At 37.0% G+C, this 17,143-nt stretch overlaps 2 protein-coding genes and 1 pseudogene across 4 annotated transcripts; 2 read left to right on the top strand and 1 right to left on the bottom strand.

Annotated features, from left to right (window-relative positions):
- Positions 1 to 248: 248 nt before the first annotated feature.
- On the top strand, positions 249 to 5,074 carry LOC126733081 (protein NRT1/ PTR FAMILY 2.6-like). 3 transcript variants are annotated; one of them, XM_050436218.1, is made up of 4 exons: positions 249 to 403; positions 734 to 948; positions 1,482 to 2,020; positions 4,104 to 5,074. In XM_050436218.1, exons 1-4 carry the CDS (start codon positions 277 to 279, stop codon positions 4,939 to 4,941), a joined length of 1,719 nt encoding a protein of 572 aa, XP_050292175.1. In that variant the 5' UTR covers positions 249 to 276; the 3' UTR covers positions 4,942 to 5,074. The 3 variants fall into 3 exon arrangements, with proteins under 3 accessions (XP_050292175.1, XP_050292194.1, XP_050292185.1); XM_050436237.1 differs by having other exon boundaries at positions 1,482 to 1,705; XM_050436228.1 differs by having other exon boundaries at positions 305 to 403; positions 697 to 948.
- Positions 5,075 to 5,767: 693 nt separating this feature from the next.
- On the bottom strand, positions 5,768 to 6,737 carry LOC126704604 (uncharacterized). Its single transcript, XM_050403668.1, has 2 exons — positions 6,040 to 6,737; positions 5,768 to 5,945 (listed from the first exon to the last, which is right to left on the bottom strand). The coding sequence occupies exons 1-2, from the start codon at positions 6,735 to 6,737 to the stop codon at positions 5,768 to 5,770; spliced, it is 876 nt and encodes a 291-aa protein (XP_050259625.1).
- Positions 6,738 to 14,561: 7,824 nt separating this feature from the next.
- On the top strand, positions 14,562 to 17,131 carry LOC126704677 (protein NRT1/ PTR FAMILY 2.6-like; annotated as a pseudogene).
- The last annotated feature ends 12 nt before the right edge of the window (positions 17,132 to 17,143 follow it).

The raw sequence follows: 17,143 nt of genomic DNA on the forward strand, positions 1-17,143 counted from the left end.
AGAACAACATTTTTTGTCCCCTCTACAGTAAAATCATGTGATATTACTATTTATGTGTAGAAAAAAAAAAAAATTCTAAAAATGCAAAACGTGAACACCACATTCAGTTGAATCCAAATGGGTACAGTACTTGTTAAAATTTCTGTGTCACGTCTTTTCTTAATCAACAAAACCAAGCGACAGATGTTGAGTGGTGGGATCCCATATGGACCTACTTTTCCACATTATTTATCTAAGCTTCTGTACAAGTTGTTATGTGCAAGATTTAGAATCACAATGGCAGCAAATGAATTCCAAGAGTCCAGCTACGCCATAGAAGGGAGACACTCCTCCAATGAAAAAGCACAAATGTCAGATACTCACAGCAAACGTGGTGGTTGGATCACCTTCTCCTTCATCACAGGTCTGTCTCTCAGTCACAACTTTATTGCTCAAAAATGTGTTTGCATGTTTGTCATGAAAATAGCTGAGAAATGTATTTTGGAACAGCATTTGCAAAAAGTTAGACCGTTTGGTAAAGTTATTTGTATTTTTTAGAAATACGTGTGAATGAAAAAATATATAGAAATACATATAATGTTGTTTAAACTACCCTACCAAATGGCCCCTTGATTTTCTTGGTATCTGTTTCCCATGTTCAGTTCAATTTATATGAGACAAACATGTCTCCAATTTCTGGTCTTGTATTCTTCTTAGAACATTTGAGAACAGAACCAAATATGCCAAAATCCAGGGACACTGATTGGCTTGACACTTGCTGGAGGATGGGGAACGAACCTTGTTGTATATCTGATTGAAAAATTCCATTTCAAGAGCATCATCGCTACTCAAATAGGAAACATTGTTAATGGCTCCACCAGTCTACTTCCAGTCCTGGCAGCAATCATTGCAGACTCCATGTTAGGCTGTTACTCTGTCATCTGGATTTCTTCTTCTCTCTCTTTCCTGGTAATGTTCTTAATCTGTTTTGCTATTAAGGGTATTGGAAAATCGTATTACACTCACTATTTCACACTCCGTATATAATACCTTTTGAAATTTTGTTTCAGTCCATGTAGCAGTCAGTCTATGTGGCAGTGTGTAACAAAGAGCGTGTAACTATTAGATACTACTGAACAGTTTACTTATACACAAAAGTACAAACTCACTAGGTGCCTAGTGAAATTTATTTTAATTGAAAAACGGATTACGAAACAAGCTCTACTGTAGTAGCCTAGTAAACAGTGTTTGTGCACAAAAAAATATTTGTTGAATTTTCATGATTCCAGCACTACCTTTTATTTGATTTGTTATCATTCATTTCTAGACTACTAATATATAATTATAATATTTTGACTAGAAGATTGGATAGTTAAAATGCATCTATGCTTACATGGGAAACAAATAATTCTAGCCACCTCATCATGTTAGCCTTACCCTCAAATAACCAAGAATGTTCCGAAATTATTCCTAACTAAAGTTGACACTACCGACACTTGCAGGGCATACTACTTTTAGCCTTGACAGCAGCGCTCAAATCCTTGAGGCCACAAACATGTGTAAATGGACCAAGCTTGTGCCCAATGCCTACCAAAATCCAATTTGCTGTCCTATATATGGGTATAGTTCTAGCATCAATTGGGCATGGTGGTACACGCTTTACTATAGCTGCAATGGGAGCAAACCAATTTGACAATGCAAAAGATCAAGCGATTTTCTTTAACTGGTATGTGGTCATATTGTATGCCTCTGCCGTGTTAGGTTCAACAGTAATCGTCTATATTCAGGACAGTTTTAGTTGGGCCTTGGGGTTCGGCATATGTGTTGTGGTTACTCTCATAGGCTTAGCCATTTTCCTGTTGGGAAATCGTTACTATCGACATATTAAGCCTCAAGGAAGCCCCTTTACAAGCTTAGCTCGTGTTATTGTTGCTGCGACTAGGAAAAGAAAGATCCCAATTTCATCAAAAAGTGGGGATTACTACAGTGAGAAACTTGGGAAAGTGGAGAAGTTGGTTGCAGTGCCCACCGAAAGTTTCAGGTAAAAATTGTAATTGCATAAAATCTCAAACTTCCTAAGTTAAAAACCGTTGTAAGAGATCACAAATAAAACAAAAACAGAAAAATTAGCTTGGCGCCCACTAAATACCATTATCTAAAATTTAAACTTAGAACCCCATAAAAAATATAATAAAAAAAAAAGTCACAAGATGTTGGAAAATATAACTATGAAAAACAAGTTTTGATTTAACAATATAAACCCTAAAAATTAGTAATGAAAAAAAATAAATAAATATAGTAAAAAAGACTGAATTAAACTATAGCAATATAGCAATTTCTTGAAGTTGGAGAGGCCTACAGGCTGCTCCAGTAGTCATTGTGCATGCCCAACAGCACATTAAGAGCTTGTTTGGATGAGGAGAGTTTTGAGTGATATCACTCAATTTTCTGTTTTCATCATCCAAAACGTGTGGGTCCCACCTGTTTTCAAAACTTAGCACTTGTTTGGATTCATTTTGAGTCACCATTTTCATCACTCTGTCACTCAGGAAAACGGATGTGAGTGACCAAAACAGAAAACAGGTTTCACCTGTTTTCAAAACTCAAAAACTGAGTTCAGTGGCAAGCCGGTAAATTTAATGAAGTTGTGGGCCCCTTCGCCAGTGCATTGTCACATCCAGAACAAGCTGAGTTATTACCGTTGGAGCTCCTCTGTTTCATTTTCACTTCCCTCTTCATCCCAGTGAGCTAGCTCCACCACCGAACTCAATAACCCCAAACCCAGTAACCCCAAATCAACCAAACACAGGCCCAGCAACCCTAAACCCAACCAACTCCATCAGCACAACCAACCCAATCACAACCACCCACCACCCACTGCCGCAACCACAACCAGCCCACCACGACTCAAATTAAAATAAAATAAAATAATTATCACCACCACAAACCCACCTCAACAACGGTCATCCACAACACCCATCATAGGCCACAACCCACAAGCCACAACTATCCATAAACCGATCTGACCCACACAAAACCCAACAAACCAATCTGACCCATAAAACCTAGCAAACCGACGGCGAGTGGAGGAAGAGTGGAGTAAACCGATCTAACCCACACGAAACCCAACAAACCGATCTATACCCACACAAAACCCAGCAAACCAATCTGACCCATAAAACCCAGCAAACCGACGGCGAGTGGAGGAAGAGTGGAGTAAACCGATCTGACCCACACGAAACCCAGCAAACCGATCTATACCCACACACCAACATGCTGATCTAAAAAAAAAAAAAAAAAAACAAAGAAATGAAAAGAAAGAAAGAAAATTGAAGGGAGAAGAGTACAGGGGAGATCGACAGCGAATGGAGGAAGAGATGGCCAGAGCTAGACAGTCCTGACGAGGCAAGGGAGCTTCTCATTTCTTTGTTCCTTCTGATTTGAGGAATGCGGGGGAGAGAAGTGGTGGATTCAGTGAGTAAAAGAGAGGAGAGGGGCAAAATTTTTATCTCAAGGGAGAGTAAAGGCAGAGAAGTGAAGAGAGGAATAAAGAAAAAGATGAGGAGAGAGAACTTACGCGGGTAGGCAAATATATCCGTCTGACCCAGCACAGTAAATGGGTCCCAGCAAAATTTTGAGTTACATAAAACAAGAAATGAAACCAAACATGTTTTATTTTGAGTGAGGGAAAAAATAGAGTTTGAGTGATTAGTAATGAAAACTGAGTGATAAGTGATGGGTGATGAAAATTGAGTGACCATTTTTTTTAAACCAAACAAGGCCTAAGTGTTTGTTTGGCAAACTCAACGGGCTGAACAGAAATTGGGCTAGATGATACGGCCCAAGAAAGATACAAACAGGTCTAAACCCAACCCAATTTGAGCCCCACACAAAAACCTAACTCATAATCTTTCAATTACCACTTAAGTTGTGCTATGGTTTATAAACAGATATGAAGACTATCTCTAACCAATGTGGGATACAAAACGAAGGTTTAGTGTTTGAAAGTTGAAACACACACACACTTCAATACAAGAATCATACTAATTGCTTTTTAAGAAAAATTTTATTTTGATTAATTATTATGAGCTAAGAAAACTTGATAATGCCATTGCTCAAAGCAGGTTCCTAAACCGCGCAGCATTGAAAACCGAAGGAGACACCAACTCAGACAGCTCCATTGCAAAACCATGGAGTCTCTGCTCAGTACAACAAGTTGAGGACCTCAAATCTTTGATTAGAATATGCCCAATACTGTCAAGTGGCATTTTCTTGAGCACCCCTATAGGGGTCCTATCGAGCTTGACAGTCCTACAAGCTCTAACTGTGGATCGCCACCTTGGACCACATTTCAAAATCCCAGCAGGAACCATGGTAGTGTTTACACTAGCCTCCACAGCCATCTCTCTCACTCTCATCGACCGGATCCTCTATCCTATTTGGCAGAAGTTGTCGCATCAGTCTCCTACGCCTCTCCAACGGATAGCACTTGGTCACGTGTTCAATGCCTTGGGCATGATTGTGGCAGCACTTGTTGAGTCTAAGCGGCTTAAAATAACTAAAGCACACCACCTTACAGATGAAACAAATTCCACCATTCCCATGTCAGTATTGTGGCTGGTGCCACAGATGGCTGTGGTAGGCATAGGAGAAGCATTCCATTATCCAGGACAGGTCACCCTCTACTACCAAGAATTTCCAACATCACTCCGAAGTACATCAACTGCAATGTGCGCAATGATTATAGGAATTGCATACTATTTGAGTAATGCTGTGATAGGTATAACTCAGAGGACTACAGGATGGTTACCAGATAATATAAATAATGGAAGGCTAGACAATGTGTATTGGATGTTACTTGTGGTAGGGGTTATCAACTTTGGTTATTATCTAATATGTGCTAGGTTTTACAGATATCGGAATGTGGGAAAGGAGAATGAGAATTATATCTCCGATCGATAAGTGAGGGTAACCGTGAGTGCAATAACTAGCGTGCCATAATTATTATGTATTTCTATTGTATCCAAGATGGTTTTTAGGTAAAAATCTACATTACAATTCTGTAAAACAAATAATTGGGGTTGTCATTTTTACATTTTTCCTTTACTAGATCTCAAATTCTATTTTGTCAGTAACAGAGAATAGCAGAGTAAAAACTTCATTCCTCTGCTATGATAATTATAACTGGACACACACAACACCTGCTGCAGCGTGTGTACCCGACTTGTAAGAGAGGAACATGATTTATGTCACATACATATATTTGATCTGTTCTCCATAGGATTATTTACAACTAAGGGCATATATCCTATTGACAATTCAGGTTAGTTTGAAGCCAGAAAATCAAATTGGTAAAACAGAGGACTTAAAAATGAACTTGTTAAGACAACACTATAATTCCCACTGGATAAACTCCCACAAGAATCTGTAATACTATTTGCAAGTTTTAAGTCCCAAATCTAAAACCACAGTGACAGGACTGCCCCCGGCCTAAAAAGGACTTACCACTTATGTAATTGCTTATTAGACATGATTTTCAATGTACTTGTCTCAATGAAAATTAAAGGAACACAATCGTAAAATTCATTATTTATATCAACATGTAAAATATATGGACACTTATTTTCTCCACTATCTCCTCAATACAGCAGAAAAAAAGAATTTGAATTGTGTTCAAGAAAGCTAAAAACAAAACTACCGTGTGCATATGGTGTTTGAATCTCTACAATAGGAAGAATTTTAATGAATAGAACTGCTCTGCTTATCGTATAACTTAACTATCGTTTTTTCAATCCAAGCTTCTTGCCCAAACTTGTTTTCCATTAACTGTGAATATCGCTGTTTCTTCACCTCCAAGAATACGCTGAATATCTGAAGAAGAGCGAACGACCACATTTGCATACAGTGGCGGCGCCATATTTGGCTGAGGTTTCATTAAGATGGACTCTATACAGTTCCCAAATCTCCTACATTCAAGAAAACAGAAAGGGAATCAATAAAAGTTACAAAAGGTTCCAATAAGTAGTACTTATTATTGCATGTCTGTGTGTTTGTTAGTACCTTGTAATGTATTCTTGAAGTTCTTCACTTGTAACATAATGACCCATAGAGAAGGTCATTAACAAAAATCTACCTTCAGTGTGAAAACTAGGCACTAAAGGAGACAGACTAGTACTACTAGTAGCAGCTTGAGGCACCGAAGGTTGAACTTGAACGGAGTTTGCGAAATTTGGTGCCACTGAAACTGAAGGGGCTTCAAGAACCTGATATGAAGGGAAACCTTTACGGCTGTTTGAGAACTGGGGTTGAATGAATCCACTTTGAGGCCGCGAAGATTGTTGTACCATTGTCGGAACTATATCGCTAAAGACTAAATCACACACATACGTTTTGATTTCCTCAATCTCGCTTATCAACGTTTCCCTCTCCGGATAAAAATCCCAAAAGGAAAATCTTGGCTCAACAAGACTAAGCATCAACGGCAAATCTTTATCAACATCAGAAGAAGGTGCTTGAGACAAGTAGAGTAGGAACATCATTGTCTCGTGTACTAATGCACGGAGCTTTTGATCTGGTAAAGGTAGGATCATAAAGACAAAGTCTTTAACGCCTCTTATTTCAAGACGAATCCAAAAGGCCACAACTTTCTTGGATTTGTTAGGTTCTAAATGCAGGTCGATCACTAAACGAGCATATATTCGGCGATCAATATCGTGAAAGGCTTTAAATTCTTCAACAGTATTACAGGGAGAAGACATTGCGGTTGAAGGGTTTTCTCACTTTTTCATGGGGGGCAAGAAGGGTGTTTGATTCTTGGGGACTTGAATACGGACTTTTAGAAAATGAAATAATGGTCTGAGTGAGGAAGAAGGCCTTCTCTTGCGGCTTTATATACTTCTCTTAGAAATAGTGAGAAAAGACACCGCCTACTTGTCAAACGAAGAAAAGTTAAGACCATAAATAAAAACATTAATGTAAATAAATTGTTTTTTATTTTTTATTTTTTGCGTTGCAAATTGGGTTGGGTTTAGGTTAGTAGACTGATAAATTCATTTAACTCAACTCGGCCCACGTATTTCGTTTTTGTTAGTTATTCTTTTGCTCCTCTCCCTGATATAAAACAAAACTCTAAGTGTGTGTTTGGGTTCGACTTAAGTTGCGTTGCGTTTCTTGTTCCTGCGTTTCTGGTTTTTTTTTTTTTTTTTTTTCACGCGTTTTGTTTTGGAGTAATGCGGTTATTGTTAACCGCAAATATTGACTTTCTGCAGTGAACAGTGCATATGTGCACTGTTTACGGACCCACAAATTACACTTTTCAGCAACTTTTTCATTAAAAATGGGTCATACGGTACTATTCACACATTTAAAAATTATTTTGTTACAGTGTTTTCAGTTTTCAATTTTTAGTTTCAGCAAAATAAGTTCTATCCAAACACACCCAAGTTTCTATTTATATTTTCTATTTTTGGTTTCAACTTAGAACTTTATATTTTTCTCAAAAAAAAAAAAAAAAAAAAAAAAACTCAATACTTATATAAAAAGAGAAATGCTACGTCTACAACATTTTTACAACAAATCACAGGTGGTTAGTTGTTATTGGTTCAAATTTCAAACTAACGCTAAAATTACTTTTTTGCCCCAATAATAACAACTAGTAACAACTTGCCACTTAGGATTTGTTGTAAAATTGTTGTAGACATATCATTTCTCATATAAAAAATTAAAAAGCTTCAACTCATTCTCTTCACTGATTAAAATTTTGAAATGGCAAAAGATAGCAAATAGTTGTAATAATGTTGTTTTCATATTTTGTTTCTTAAGTGAGTTGGGATAATACTATTTTGTATGATTATTTGTGTTGGTTTAATAATTTGTCTGTGGTGTTATGCTTAGAATTTTTAGAAGGTGATAGGAGAAGCAAACACTTGTAATCCTGTTGTTTGTCGTTGTTCTAATGCTCAAAGTTAAAAGTTTTTTTAAAAAAAAAATAAAAAATTCTAACACAATCAAACCCAACCCACATGGGTTATATTAGGTTGGGTTGAACCCCTATAATTGATTAGGTTGAGATTTCTTCAACTCGCCCATGGTAGATTAGATTGAAAAAACCTCTCAACCCAACTCGGCCTTTGCAAACCTTTGAGTGCAATATATCTTTTCTTTTCTCTTTTTGGGTTTTTGAAGGGCACAATAGTGCAATTATATAGGTTAACCTTTTCCATTCACTAATTAATTATGATTAGAATAATATTAGTTTTCACGAAATTCATCACAATTATTATACATTAATTAATCAAAACATATCTTACAACAACTATATAAAAAAAATCAATATATATATATATATATATACATATATTTGACAAGTTATAACCTATATCAAGTTGTATGATATTACCTTTCTCTTCTTTTTGTGTTGCCATTGATTTGGACTATTGCAACAATTAAGTTTTGTTATTACCATATGCTTAGTGAAATAGGGCCCGTCCTACCATTAGGCCAATAAGTAGCCTCCTAAGGCCCCAAGTGAAATAAAACCCCTAAATTTTAATCAATAGAGATATTTCTATATCTATAACAATATTAGTTAGGCTCCAAATATTTGTCAATTGATTAAAAAAAAAATTAGTAATGTAATACACACAACAAAATGTTATAATAATTTCACAACATTCCCAAATTAACATACCAACTGAGCGTGGGCTCACCACTCACCACTCATCACAGTCTTTAATTTAATTTTTTTTTGCTACGCTACTTTAGAAATGTTGTGAAATTTTTGTGTCCCTAACATTACTCAAAAGAAATTGTTTAGAGTTATGCTATGTCTACATAATTTTCACAAAAAATTCTTGATGACTATATATTACTGATAAGTAAAAAAAATGATATCAATTGTGTGCCCAAATTAGAAACAATAATAGATTACCACCTAGGATTTGTTGTGAAACTTTTTGTAAAAAGTATTGTAGATATGACATTACTCAATTAATTATAAAAAAATAAAAATAAAAGGAAAAAATATATATCAAAGTGTAGATACAGCAAAACGTGGTATTTGGATCACCTTACCCCTTCATCACTGGTCTGTATCACAGGCACAACGCTGTTGCTCAAATATGTGTTGCGTGTTTGTCATGAAAACAGCAGAGAAATGTATTTGGAACAACATTGGCAAAATGTTGATTATCCTGGTATCTGTTTCCCATGTTCAGTTAATTTATATGAGAAAAATATGTCTCCAATTTATTGTCTTGTATTTTCTTAGGAACATTTCCGCCGTTTGAGGACAGTTTGGTTGGTGCAATAATAATCTTTCTATATTGAGGACAGTTTTAGTTGGGCCTGGGGGTTCAGCATACGTGTTGTGGTTACTCTCATAGCCATAGGCTTAGCCATTTTCCTATTGGGAAATCATTACTATCGGCATGTTAATTAAGCCTCATGGAAGCCCCTTTAATTTACAAGCTTAGCTCGTGTCTGCCATTAGGAAGAGAAAGATCCCAATATCAGCTAAAAGTGAGGAATATTACAGTCAGCACATCGGGAAAATGGAGAAGGTAGTTGCAGTGCCTACTAAAATTAAGTTTCATGTAAAAATTTTGGTGACATAAATTCTCAAACCATGGAGGCTGTGCTCAGCGCAACAAGCTGAGCCTGAGGACCTCAAATCTTTGATTAGAATATTCCCAATACTGTCAAGTAGCATTTTCTTTAGCATCCCTATAGGGAGTCCTAATGAGCTTGACGGTCCTACAAGGTTACAAGCTCTAACCATAGATCACCACCTTGGACCATGCATGGTATTCTTTATATTAGTCTCCACAGCCATCTCTCTCACTCACATCGACCAGATCCATATCCTATTTGGCAGAAGCAGTCTCATTGGTCTCCTAGGCCTCTCCAACAATAGCACTTAGCCACATGTTCAATGCCTTAGGCATTGTTGTGGCAGGACTCGTTGAGTCTAGCGGCTTAAAATAACTAAAACACACCAGCTTACAGATGAAACAAATTCCACCATTCCCATGTCAGTATTGTGGCTGATGTGACAGTTGGCTGTGGTAGGTATTGGAGAAGCGTTTCATTATCCAGGACAAGTCAAACTACTACCAAGAATTTCCAACATCACCCCAAAGCACATCAACTGCAATGTATGCAATGATTATGGGAATTGCATATGATATAAGCAATATTGTGATAGGTCTAACTCAGAGGACTACAGGATTATTACCATATAATATAAATAATAGAAGGCTAGACTTCATTGGATGTTACTTCTGGTAGGGATTGTCAACTTTGGTTATTATCTATTCTGTGCTAGGTTTTCCAGGCATCAAAATATGGGAAAGGAGAATGAGAATTATATCTCCGATTGATAAGTAAGGGTAACTGTGAGTGCAATAACTAGCGTGCCATAATTGTTATGCATTTCTATTGGATCCATGATGGAGTTTCTAGTAAAAGTTTACATTCCTGTTCTGTAAAACAAATAATTGGGTTGTCAATTTTACATTTTTCCTTTCCTAGATCTCAAATTCTATTTTGTAGAGAACAGCAGAGAGATAAACTTCATGTCTCTATGGCTAAGATAATTATAACTGGACACGCACAACACCTGCTGCAGTGTGTACCCGGCTATTTATTTCAATGAAGAGTGACATGTAAGAGACGAACATGATTTATGTCACACCTCTATTTGATCTGCTCTTCAATCTCCATATATAGGATTATTTACAACCGAGGACATATATCCTACTGAAAATTCAGCTTAGTTTGAAACCAGATTTATCAACAAAAAAAAAAAAATTCAAACTGGTAAAACAAAGCATTAAAAAAATAACTTTTAAGACAACACTACAATTCCCACTGGATAAATTCCCACAAGAATCTGTAATGCCATTTGCAAGTTGTAAGTCCCAAATATTAATGTAAAACAACAGAGACAGAACTGCCCTGGCATAAAAAGGACTTAACACTTAATTAATTGCCTGTTAGACATGATTTTCAATGTGCTTGCCTCAAAGAAAATTAATGGAAGACAATTGTAAAATTCGCTATTTATATCAACATGTAAAATATATGGTCACTTCTTTTCTCCACTATTTCCTCAACACAGCAAGAAAAAAGAATTTAAATTGTGTGTTCAAGAAAGCTAAAAACAAAACTACTGTGTGCACATGGTATTTGAATCTCTACAATTACAATAGGAAGAATTTTGATGAATAGAACTGCCCTGCTTATGATACAACTTAACTAACGTTTTTTCAATTCATGCGTCTCGCCCGAACTTGTTTTCCATTAACTGAGAATTCCACTTTTTCTTTACCTCCAAGAGTACGCTCAATATCTGAAGAAGAGTGAAAGACCTCAATTGCAAACATCCTTGGATCAGCTTTCATGTAAATGGACTCTATACAGTTCCCATATCTCCTACATTATTCAAGAAAACAGGAAGGGAATCAATAAAAGTTACAAAAGATTGCAATTTATTGCATGTCTGTGTGTTTTTTGGTACCTTGTAATGTATTCTTGAAGTTCTTCGCTTGTAAGTTGTAACATGATAACTCTTAAAGATGTTCGTGAACAAAGATCTATCTTTAGCGTGAAAATTAGGCTCTAAAGTAGACAGACTAGTACTACTAGTAGCTTGTGGCACCAAAGATTGAACTTGAACCGAGCTTGCGAAATTTGGTGGGACTGAAACTGAAGGAGGAGCTTCAAGAACCTGACATGCAGAAGAACCTTCATGCTTGTTCGTGGTACTGGGGTTAAATGAATGCACTTTGGGGCTTCAAAAATAGAATTGTTGTTGGAACTGTAACACTAAACGCGAAATCACACACATTCCTGACGAATTCCTTAACCTTGGTCATCACGTTTTTCCTATCCGTATAAAGAGGCTGAAAGGAAAATTTTGGATTCAGAAGACTAATCATCAACGGCAAATCTTTATCAACATCATGAGAAGGTGGTTGACACCCTTCTACGTCTAACAAGTAGATTAGGCACGTCATTGCCTCCATGGCTAATACAGCGAGCATTTGATCTGATAAAGGTAACATCGTGCTGATAAAGTCTCCATAGCCTATTTCTTTAAGATAATTCCAAAATGCCACAATTTTCTTGGATGTGTCACGGTCTATACGCAGGAAAGCCACTAACCGAGCATATATTTGGCGATCAATATTGTGAAAAGCTTTAAATTCTTCAAGGGTATAGCCGCGGGGTCGGGGAGAAGCCATTGTGGTTGAAGGGTTTTGGAGAGGGGGGGAGGAAAGAAGTTTATTTGATTCTTGAATCTTGGGGGACTAGAATAATGGAATAATGGTCTGAGTGAGGGACAAGGCCTTCTCTTGCGCATTATATACTCTCTTAGAAAGAGAGAGAAAAGACGTCGCCTACTTCTACTTGAAAAGATAAAGACCAGAAATTAAAAACAATAGTGTAATTAGGGGCCCAATTCAGTGGGCTGGTTTGGTACTTGGATTGCTAATTTCTTTCATTTAGCTGCGCATTGGTTCGGGCGTGGGCATTGACAAATTCACACATTCAGATCATTCAACTCAATCCACCTATGTTTAATATATATATTATATATATTTTTTTTTGGGGGTTAAATTTGCCTCTCTCCTTAGTATAAAACAAAACTCTAACTCCTTATTTATTTATTATTTTTCCAATTTCAATTCAGTACTTTATATAAAAAAATAAATAAATAATTCCAACCCAGCTTAGAATTTTCAAATGGGAAAATTCTATAGTTACAGATTACTTTACAAATTTCTGATATAGTTAGTGATTATTGATAAATGAAAATATTACAATGCTATAGGATAAATTTTTCCACTCATTAATTAATTATGATTAAAATAACATTATTTTTCATGTGCACTCAACATTGCTCACAATTATTATACATTAGTCAAAATAAATCATATAAAAAAAATTTATATATATATATATATATATGTAGAGACCAAGTCAATATGATTTTGACAAGTTATAACTTATATCAAGTTGTATGTAGGGGTGTTTCACGAAGCCGCTTGGACTGCACGACCACACCTAAGCCGCCCACAAAATGAAGTAATCGCACAATGTGGAGCAATTTGTAGTTCAGAATTTAAAAAAAAATTGCACAAAATTGCACCACACCACACCCATTCCATATAAATATGAACTTTGTGTTTCAAACTGATTAAATACATACATACATATATATTGTGGGAGGAAGTAACCCGAAAACAGAAGGACATAATTGATGGGCCCCCTGAGAAGTTAGATGGGCCCTACTGTTCCTCGGTTTGGGCCTAATCAAGGTGAGATGGCCAGCAACCAAGAACCGAGTAGGGAATGGTTCGCTCGAGGAGCCCTAAGAGCACACCCTACTCAGGAGATCGGGGTCCAACTTCAGAGACCCTAAGGAAATTGCCGAGGAAGGAAGTAAGGTGAAGCAAGTGAAAGTAGGAGGTACCTTCTTGGAAAGGCACCCATCACCTCCACATTCAATACTCCCTGCCAAACCACCCTGCCGCTTTAAATGGAGAGTGACCCCTGAACAATACCTGCACAGCTTTCACAGCCTACTCTATCACCACTAGCAAGGCAATGATGGGACAAGTATCCAAAGCCAAATTTGAGAGACCTCCAAGTGGACAGCCAGGATGCACTTCCTCCTACTATATATAAAGAAGCAAGTACCCCATGAAAGAGGGGGAGAGAAAAACATTTGAGAGGAAGTTCCTAGAAAGAGTAGAGCAACGAGTACTGTAATTATTGGATATTTGTGTTGTAATTTGGGCTCCTCACACTAACAGAGGAAGATCTTTCAATATAAAAGATTCATTCCTTAGCTTTTTATTCAAATATATTCTTGGTCTTACTTATCTTTTCATTAGTCTGGCTAAGATATCTTTACTTAAGTTTGGGCTATTGACCCTGACCATCCACCTCTTCTAAATCAGTTGTATTGGGCTCACTCTTCCAACAAGGCCCTCAAATCATTGGGCCAGGCTTGTTGTCGGTAATTTTTGTCCTCCACACACATATATATTTATATTAAAATTGCTGCATTGGACCTATTAATATATAAATTTTATTTTATATTTAATATTGATTTTATAAACATTTAACTACATTATAAATAGATATGAAAACAGACCAGTATCAAAGCCAAGTTGTCATGTTGTACTTCATATATCGGCTAGAGCAGGGCAGTGTGAATGCGAATTGGTTTGTAAGTCCGGATTCCTAGCAGGCCTGGAATGTGCCACACTGTCTGGCGGTCCAACCGTTATGGGGGGGAGGGCTAGGCCAATCTGGTAGGCGGTGCGGCATGGAGCCTCTGGCGATGCTCCATGGAGCACCCTCTCTCTTGTTGCTAGCACCTGGGGACGAGTTCTACTTTATGACCACACCACACCATACAATGATTGATCTATTAAAGTACAGTGCCCAAAACTGCACTGAACTACACCGCAAAACCCCCTATTTTTATGATATTATCATTCTCTCCTTAACTCCTTTTTGCGTTGCCATTGATTTGGATTATTGCAGCAATCAAGTTCTGTTATCACCATATGCCTACTGAACTCAGACAGCAGGATATAATACTTGTTAAAATCTTTGTGTCACAATGGCAGCAAATGAATTCCAGGAGTTCAGCGACGCCAAAGAAGGGACACTCCAATGAAAAAGCACAAATGTCAGATATTCACAGCAAACGTGGGGGTTGGATCACCTTCCCCTTCATCACTGGATCATTGGTCTGTCTATCATTCACAACTTTATAGCTAAAAAATGTGTAGCATGTTTGCCATGAAAATAGCTGAGAAATATATTAGAAACAACATTTGAAAAATGTTAATCTTCCTGATATCTTTTTTCCTATGTTCAGTTCAATTTATATGAGGCAAACGTTTTCTTTTCTTGTATATTTCATAGAACATTTGAGAACAGAACCAAATACGCCATGATCTCACACTCTTACACTCACAATCATGTGGTACGTACCAACACAACTTACTGCAAAAAAAATAAAATAAAATAAAATCCATTTCAAGAGCATCGTTGCTACTCAAAAAGGAAACGAAATTGGCTTGACACTTACTGCTAAAGGATAGGGAACGAAATTGGTTGTATATCTGATTGAAATGTTCCATTTCAAGAGCATCGTTGCCACTCAAAAAGGAAACATTGTTAATGGTTCCACCTGCCTACTTCCAGTCCTAGCAGCAATTATTGCAGACTCCTTGTTAGGCTGTTACTCTGTCATCTGGATTTCTTCTTCTTTCTCTTTTCTGGTAATGTTCTTAATCTGTTTTGCTATCGGAAAATCTTATTACCCTCACTATTGCACACTCCGTACACACTCCCTTTTGACTGTTCATGATTCCAGGGCTACCTTTTATTTGATTTGTTATCATTCATTTCTAGACTACTAAAATTTAGTTATAATGTTTTGACTAGAATGGATTGTTAAAATGCATCTATGCTTACATGGGTAAAAGATAATCCTAGCCACCTCATCATGGTAGCCTTACTCTGAAATAATTTACTTTTTAACCAAGTATGTTCTGAAGTTATACGTAACTAAAGCTGACACTACCGACACTTGCAGGGCATATTACTTTAGGCTTTTAGCCTTGAAAGCAGATTCAAATCGTTGAGGCCACAAACATGTGAAAATGGCTCAAGCTTGTGCCCAATGCCAACAAATATCCAATTTGCTGTCCTATATATGGGTCTAGTTCTAGCATCAATTGGCTAGGTGGTACACGCTTTACTATAGCTGCAATGCCAGCAAATCAATATGACAAAGCTAAAGATCAAACAATTTTCTTTAACTGGTGTGTGGTCATTTTAATATTTTATATGCCTCTGCCATGGTAGCTGCAACAGTAATCGTCTATATTGAGGACAGATTTAGTTGGGCCGTGGGGTTCGGCATATGTGTTGTGGTTATTCTCATAGGCATAGCCATTTTCCTGCTGGGAAATCATTACTATCGGCATATTAAGCCTCAAGGAAGCCCCTTTACAAGCTTATATCGTGTTATCATTGCTGCCATTAGGAAGAGAATGATCTCAATTTCATCTAAAAGTGAGGATTACTACAGTGAGCAAGTTAGGAAAATAGAGAAGGTGGTTGCAGTGCCCACTAAAAGTTTCAGGTAAAATTTTGATGACATAAATTCTCAAAGTTAGAAATCATTGGAAGAGATCACAAATAAAACAGAAACTGAAAAGTTAGCCTGGCGCCCACTAAACACACACATATGCATAATGCTAAAACCCATTTGCCAAGTAAATCTTTTTTTTATTAAATTCTAGCTTGCCATTCCAAATAGTGAACATCCAAATAAAATTGGAAATCGAAAAAGAAAAAGAAAAGGCAGGCAGGCAACACACACACACACACGTATATATATATAATTCCACTCTGAACCTTAAACAGGATCAAGTGCGATTGGTAGCTAAAAAGGTGAAAAGTTGAGCATTATTAGAAAAGAATGTACCGATAGAAAAAGAAACAAATCATGTAGTAAAACTAAATACGCCAGTATAATTTTACTATTTGCTTTTTCAGAGAAACTGGAAAAGTTTAATTTGATTAATTATTATGAGCTAAGCAAACTCGATAATGCCATTACTCAAAGCAGGTTCCTGAATCGCACAGAATTGAAAACCAAAGGAGAAACCAACTCAGACGGCTCCATTGCTAAACCATGGAGCGCCACATTGGACCACAATTGAAAATCCCAGCAAGATCCATGATAGTCTTTATACTAGCCTCCACAGCCATCTCTTTCACTCTCATCCACCGGATCCTCTATACTATTTGGCAGAAGCTGTCTCATCAGTCTCCTACGCCTCCCCAACGGATAGCACTTGACCACATGTTCAATGCCTTACGCATGATTGTGGCAGCGCTCTTTGAGTCTAAACGGCATAAAATAACTAGAACAAACCTCCTTACATATGGCTGTCGTAGGCATTAGAGAAGCATTCCATTATCCAGGACAAGTCACACTCTATTACCAAGAATTTCCAACATCACTCCGAAGCACATCAACTTTGCAATGTATGCAACGATTATGGGAATTGCATGCTATATGAGCAATGCTGTGATAGGTCTTACTCATAAGTGACGGTCACTGTGA

The sequence above is a fragment of the Quercus robur genome, chromosome 1, assembly GCF_932294415.1.
Source record: "Quercus robur chromosome 1, dhQueRobu3.1, whole genome shotgun sequence".
NCBI classification, from domain to species: domain Eukaryota; kingdom Viridiplantae; phylum Streptophyta; class Magnoliopsida; order Fagales; family Fagaceae; genus Quercus; species Quercus robur.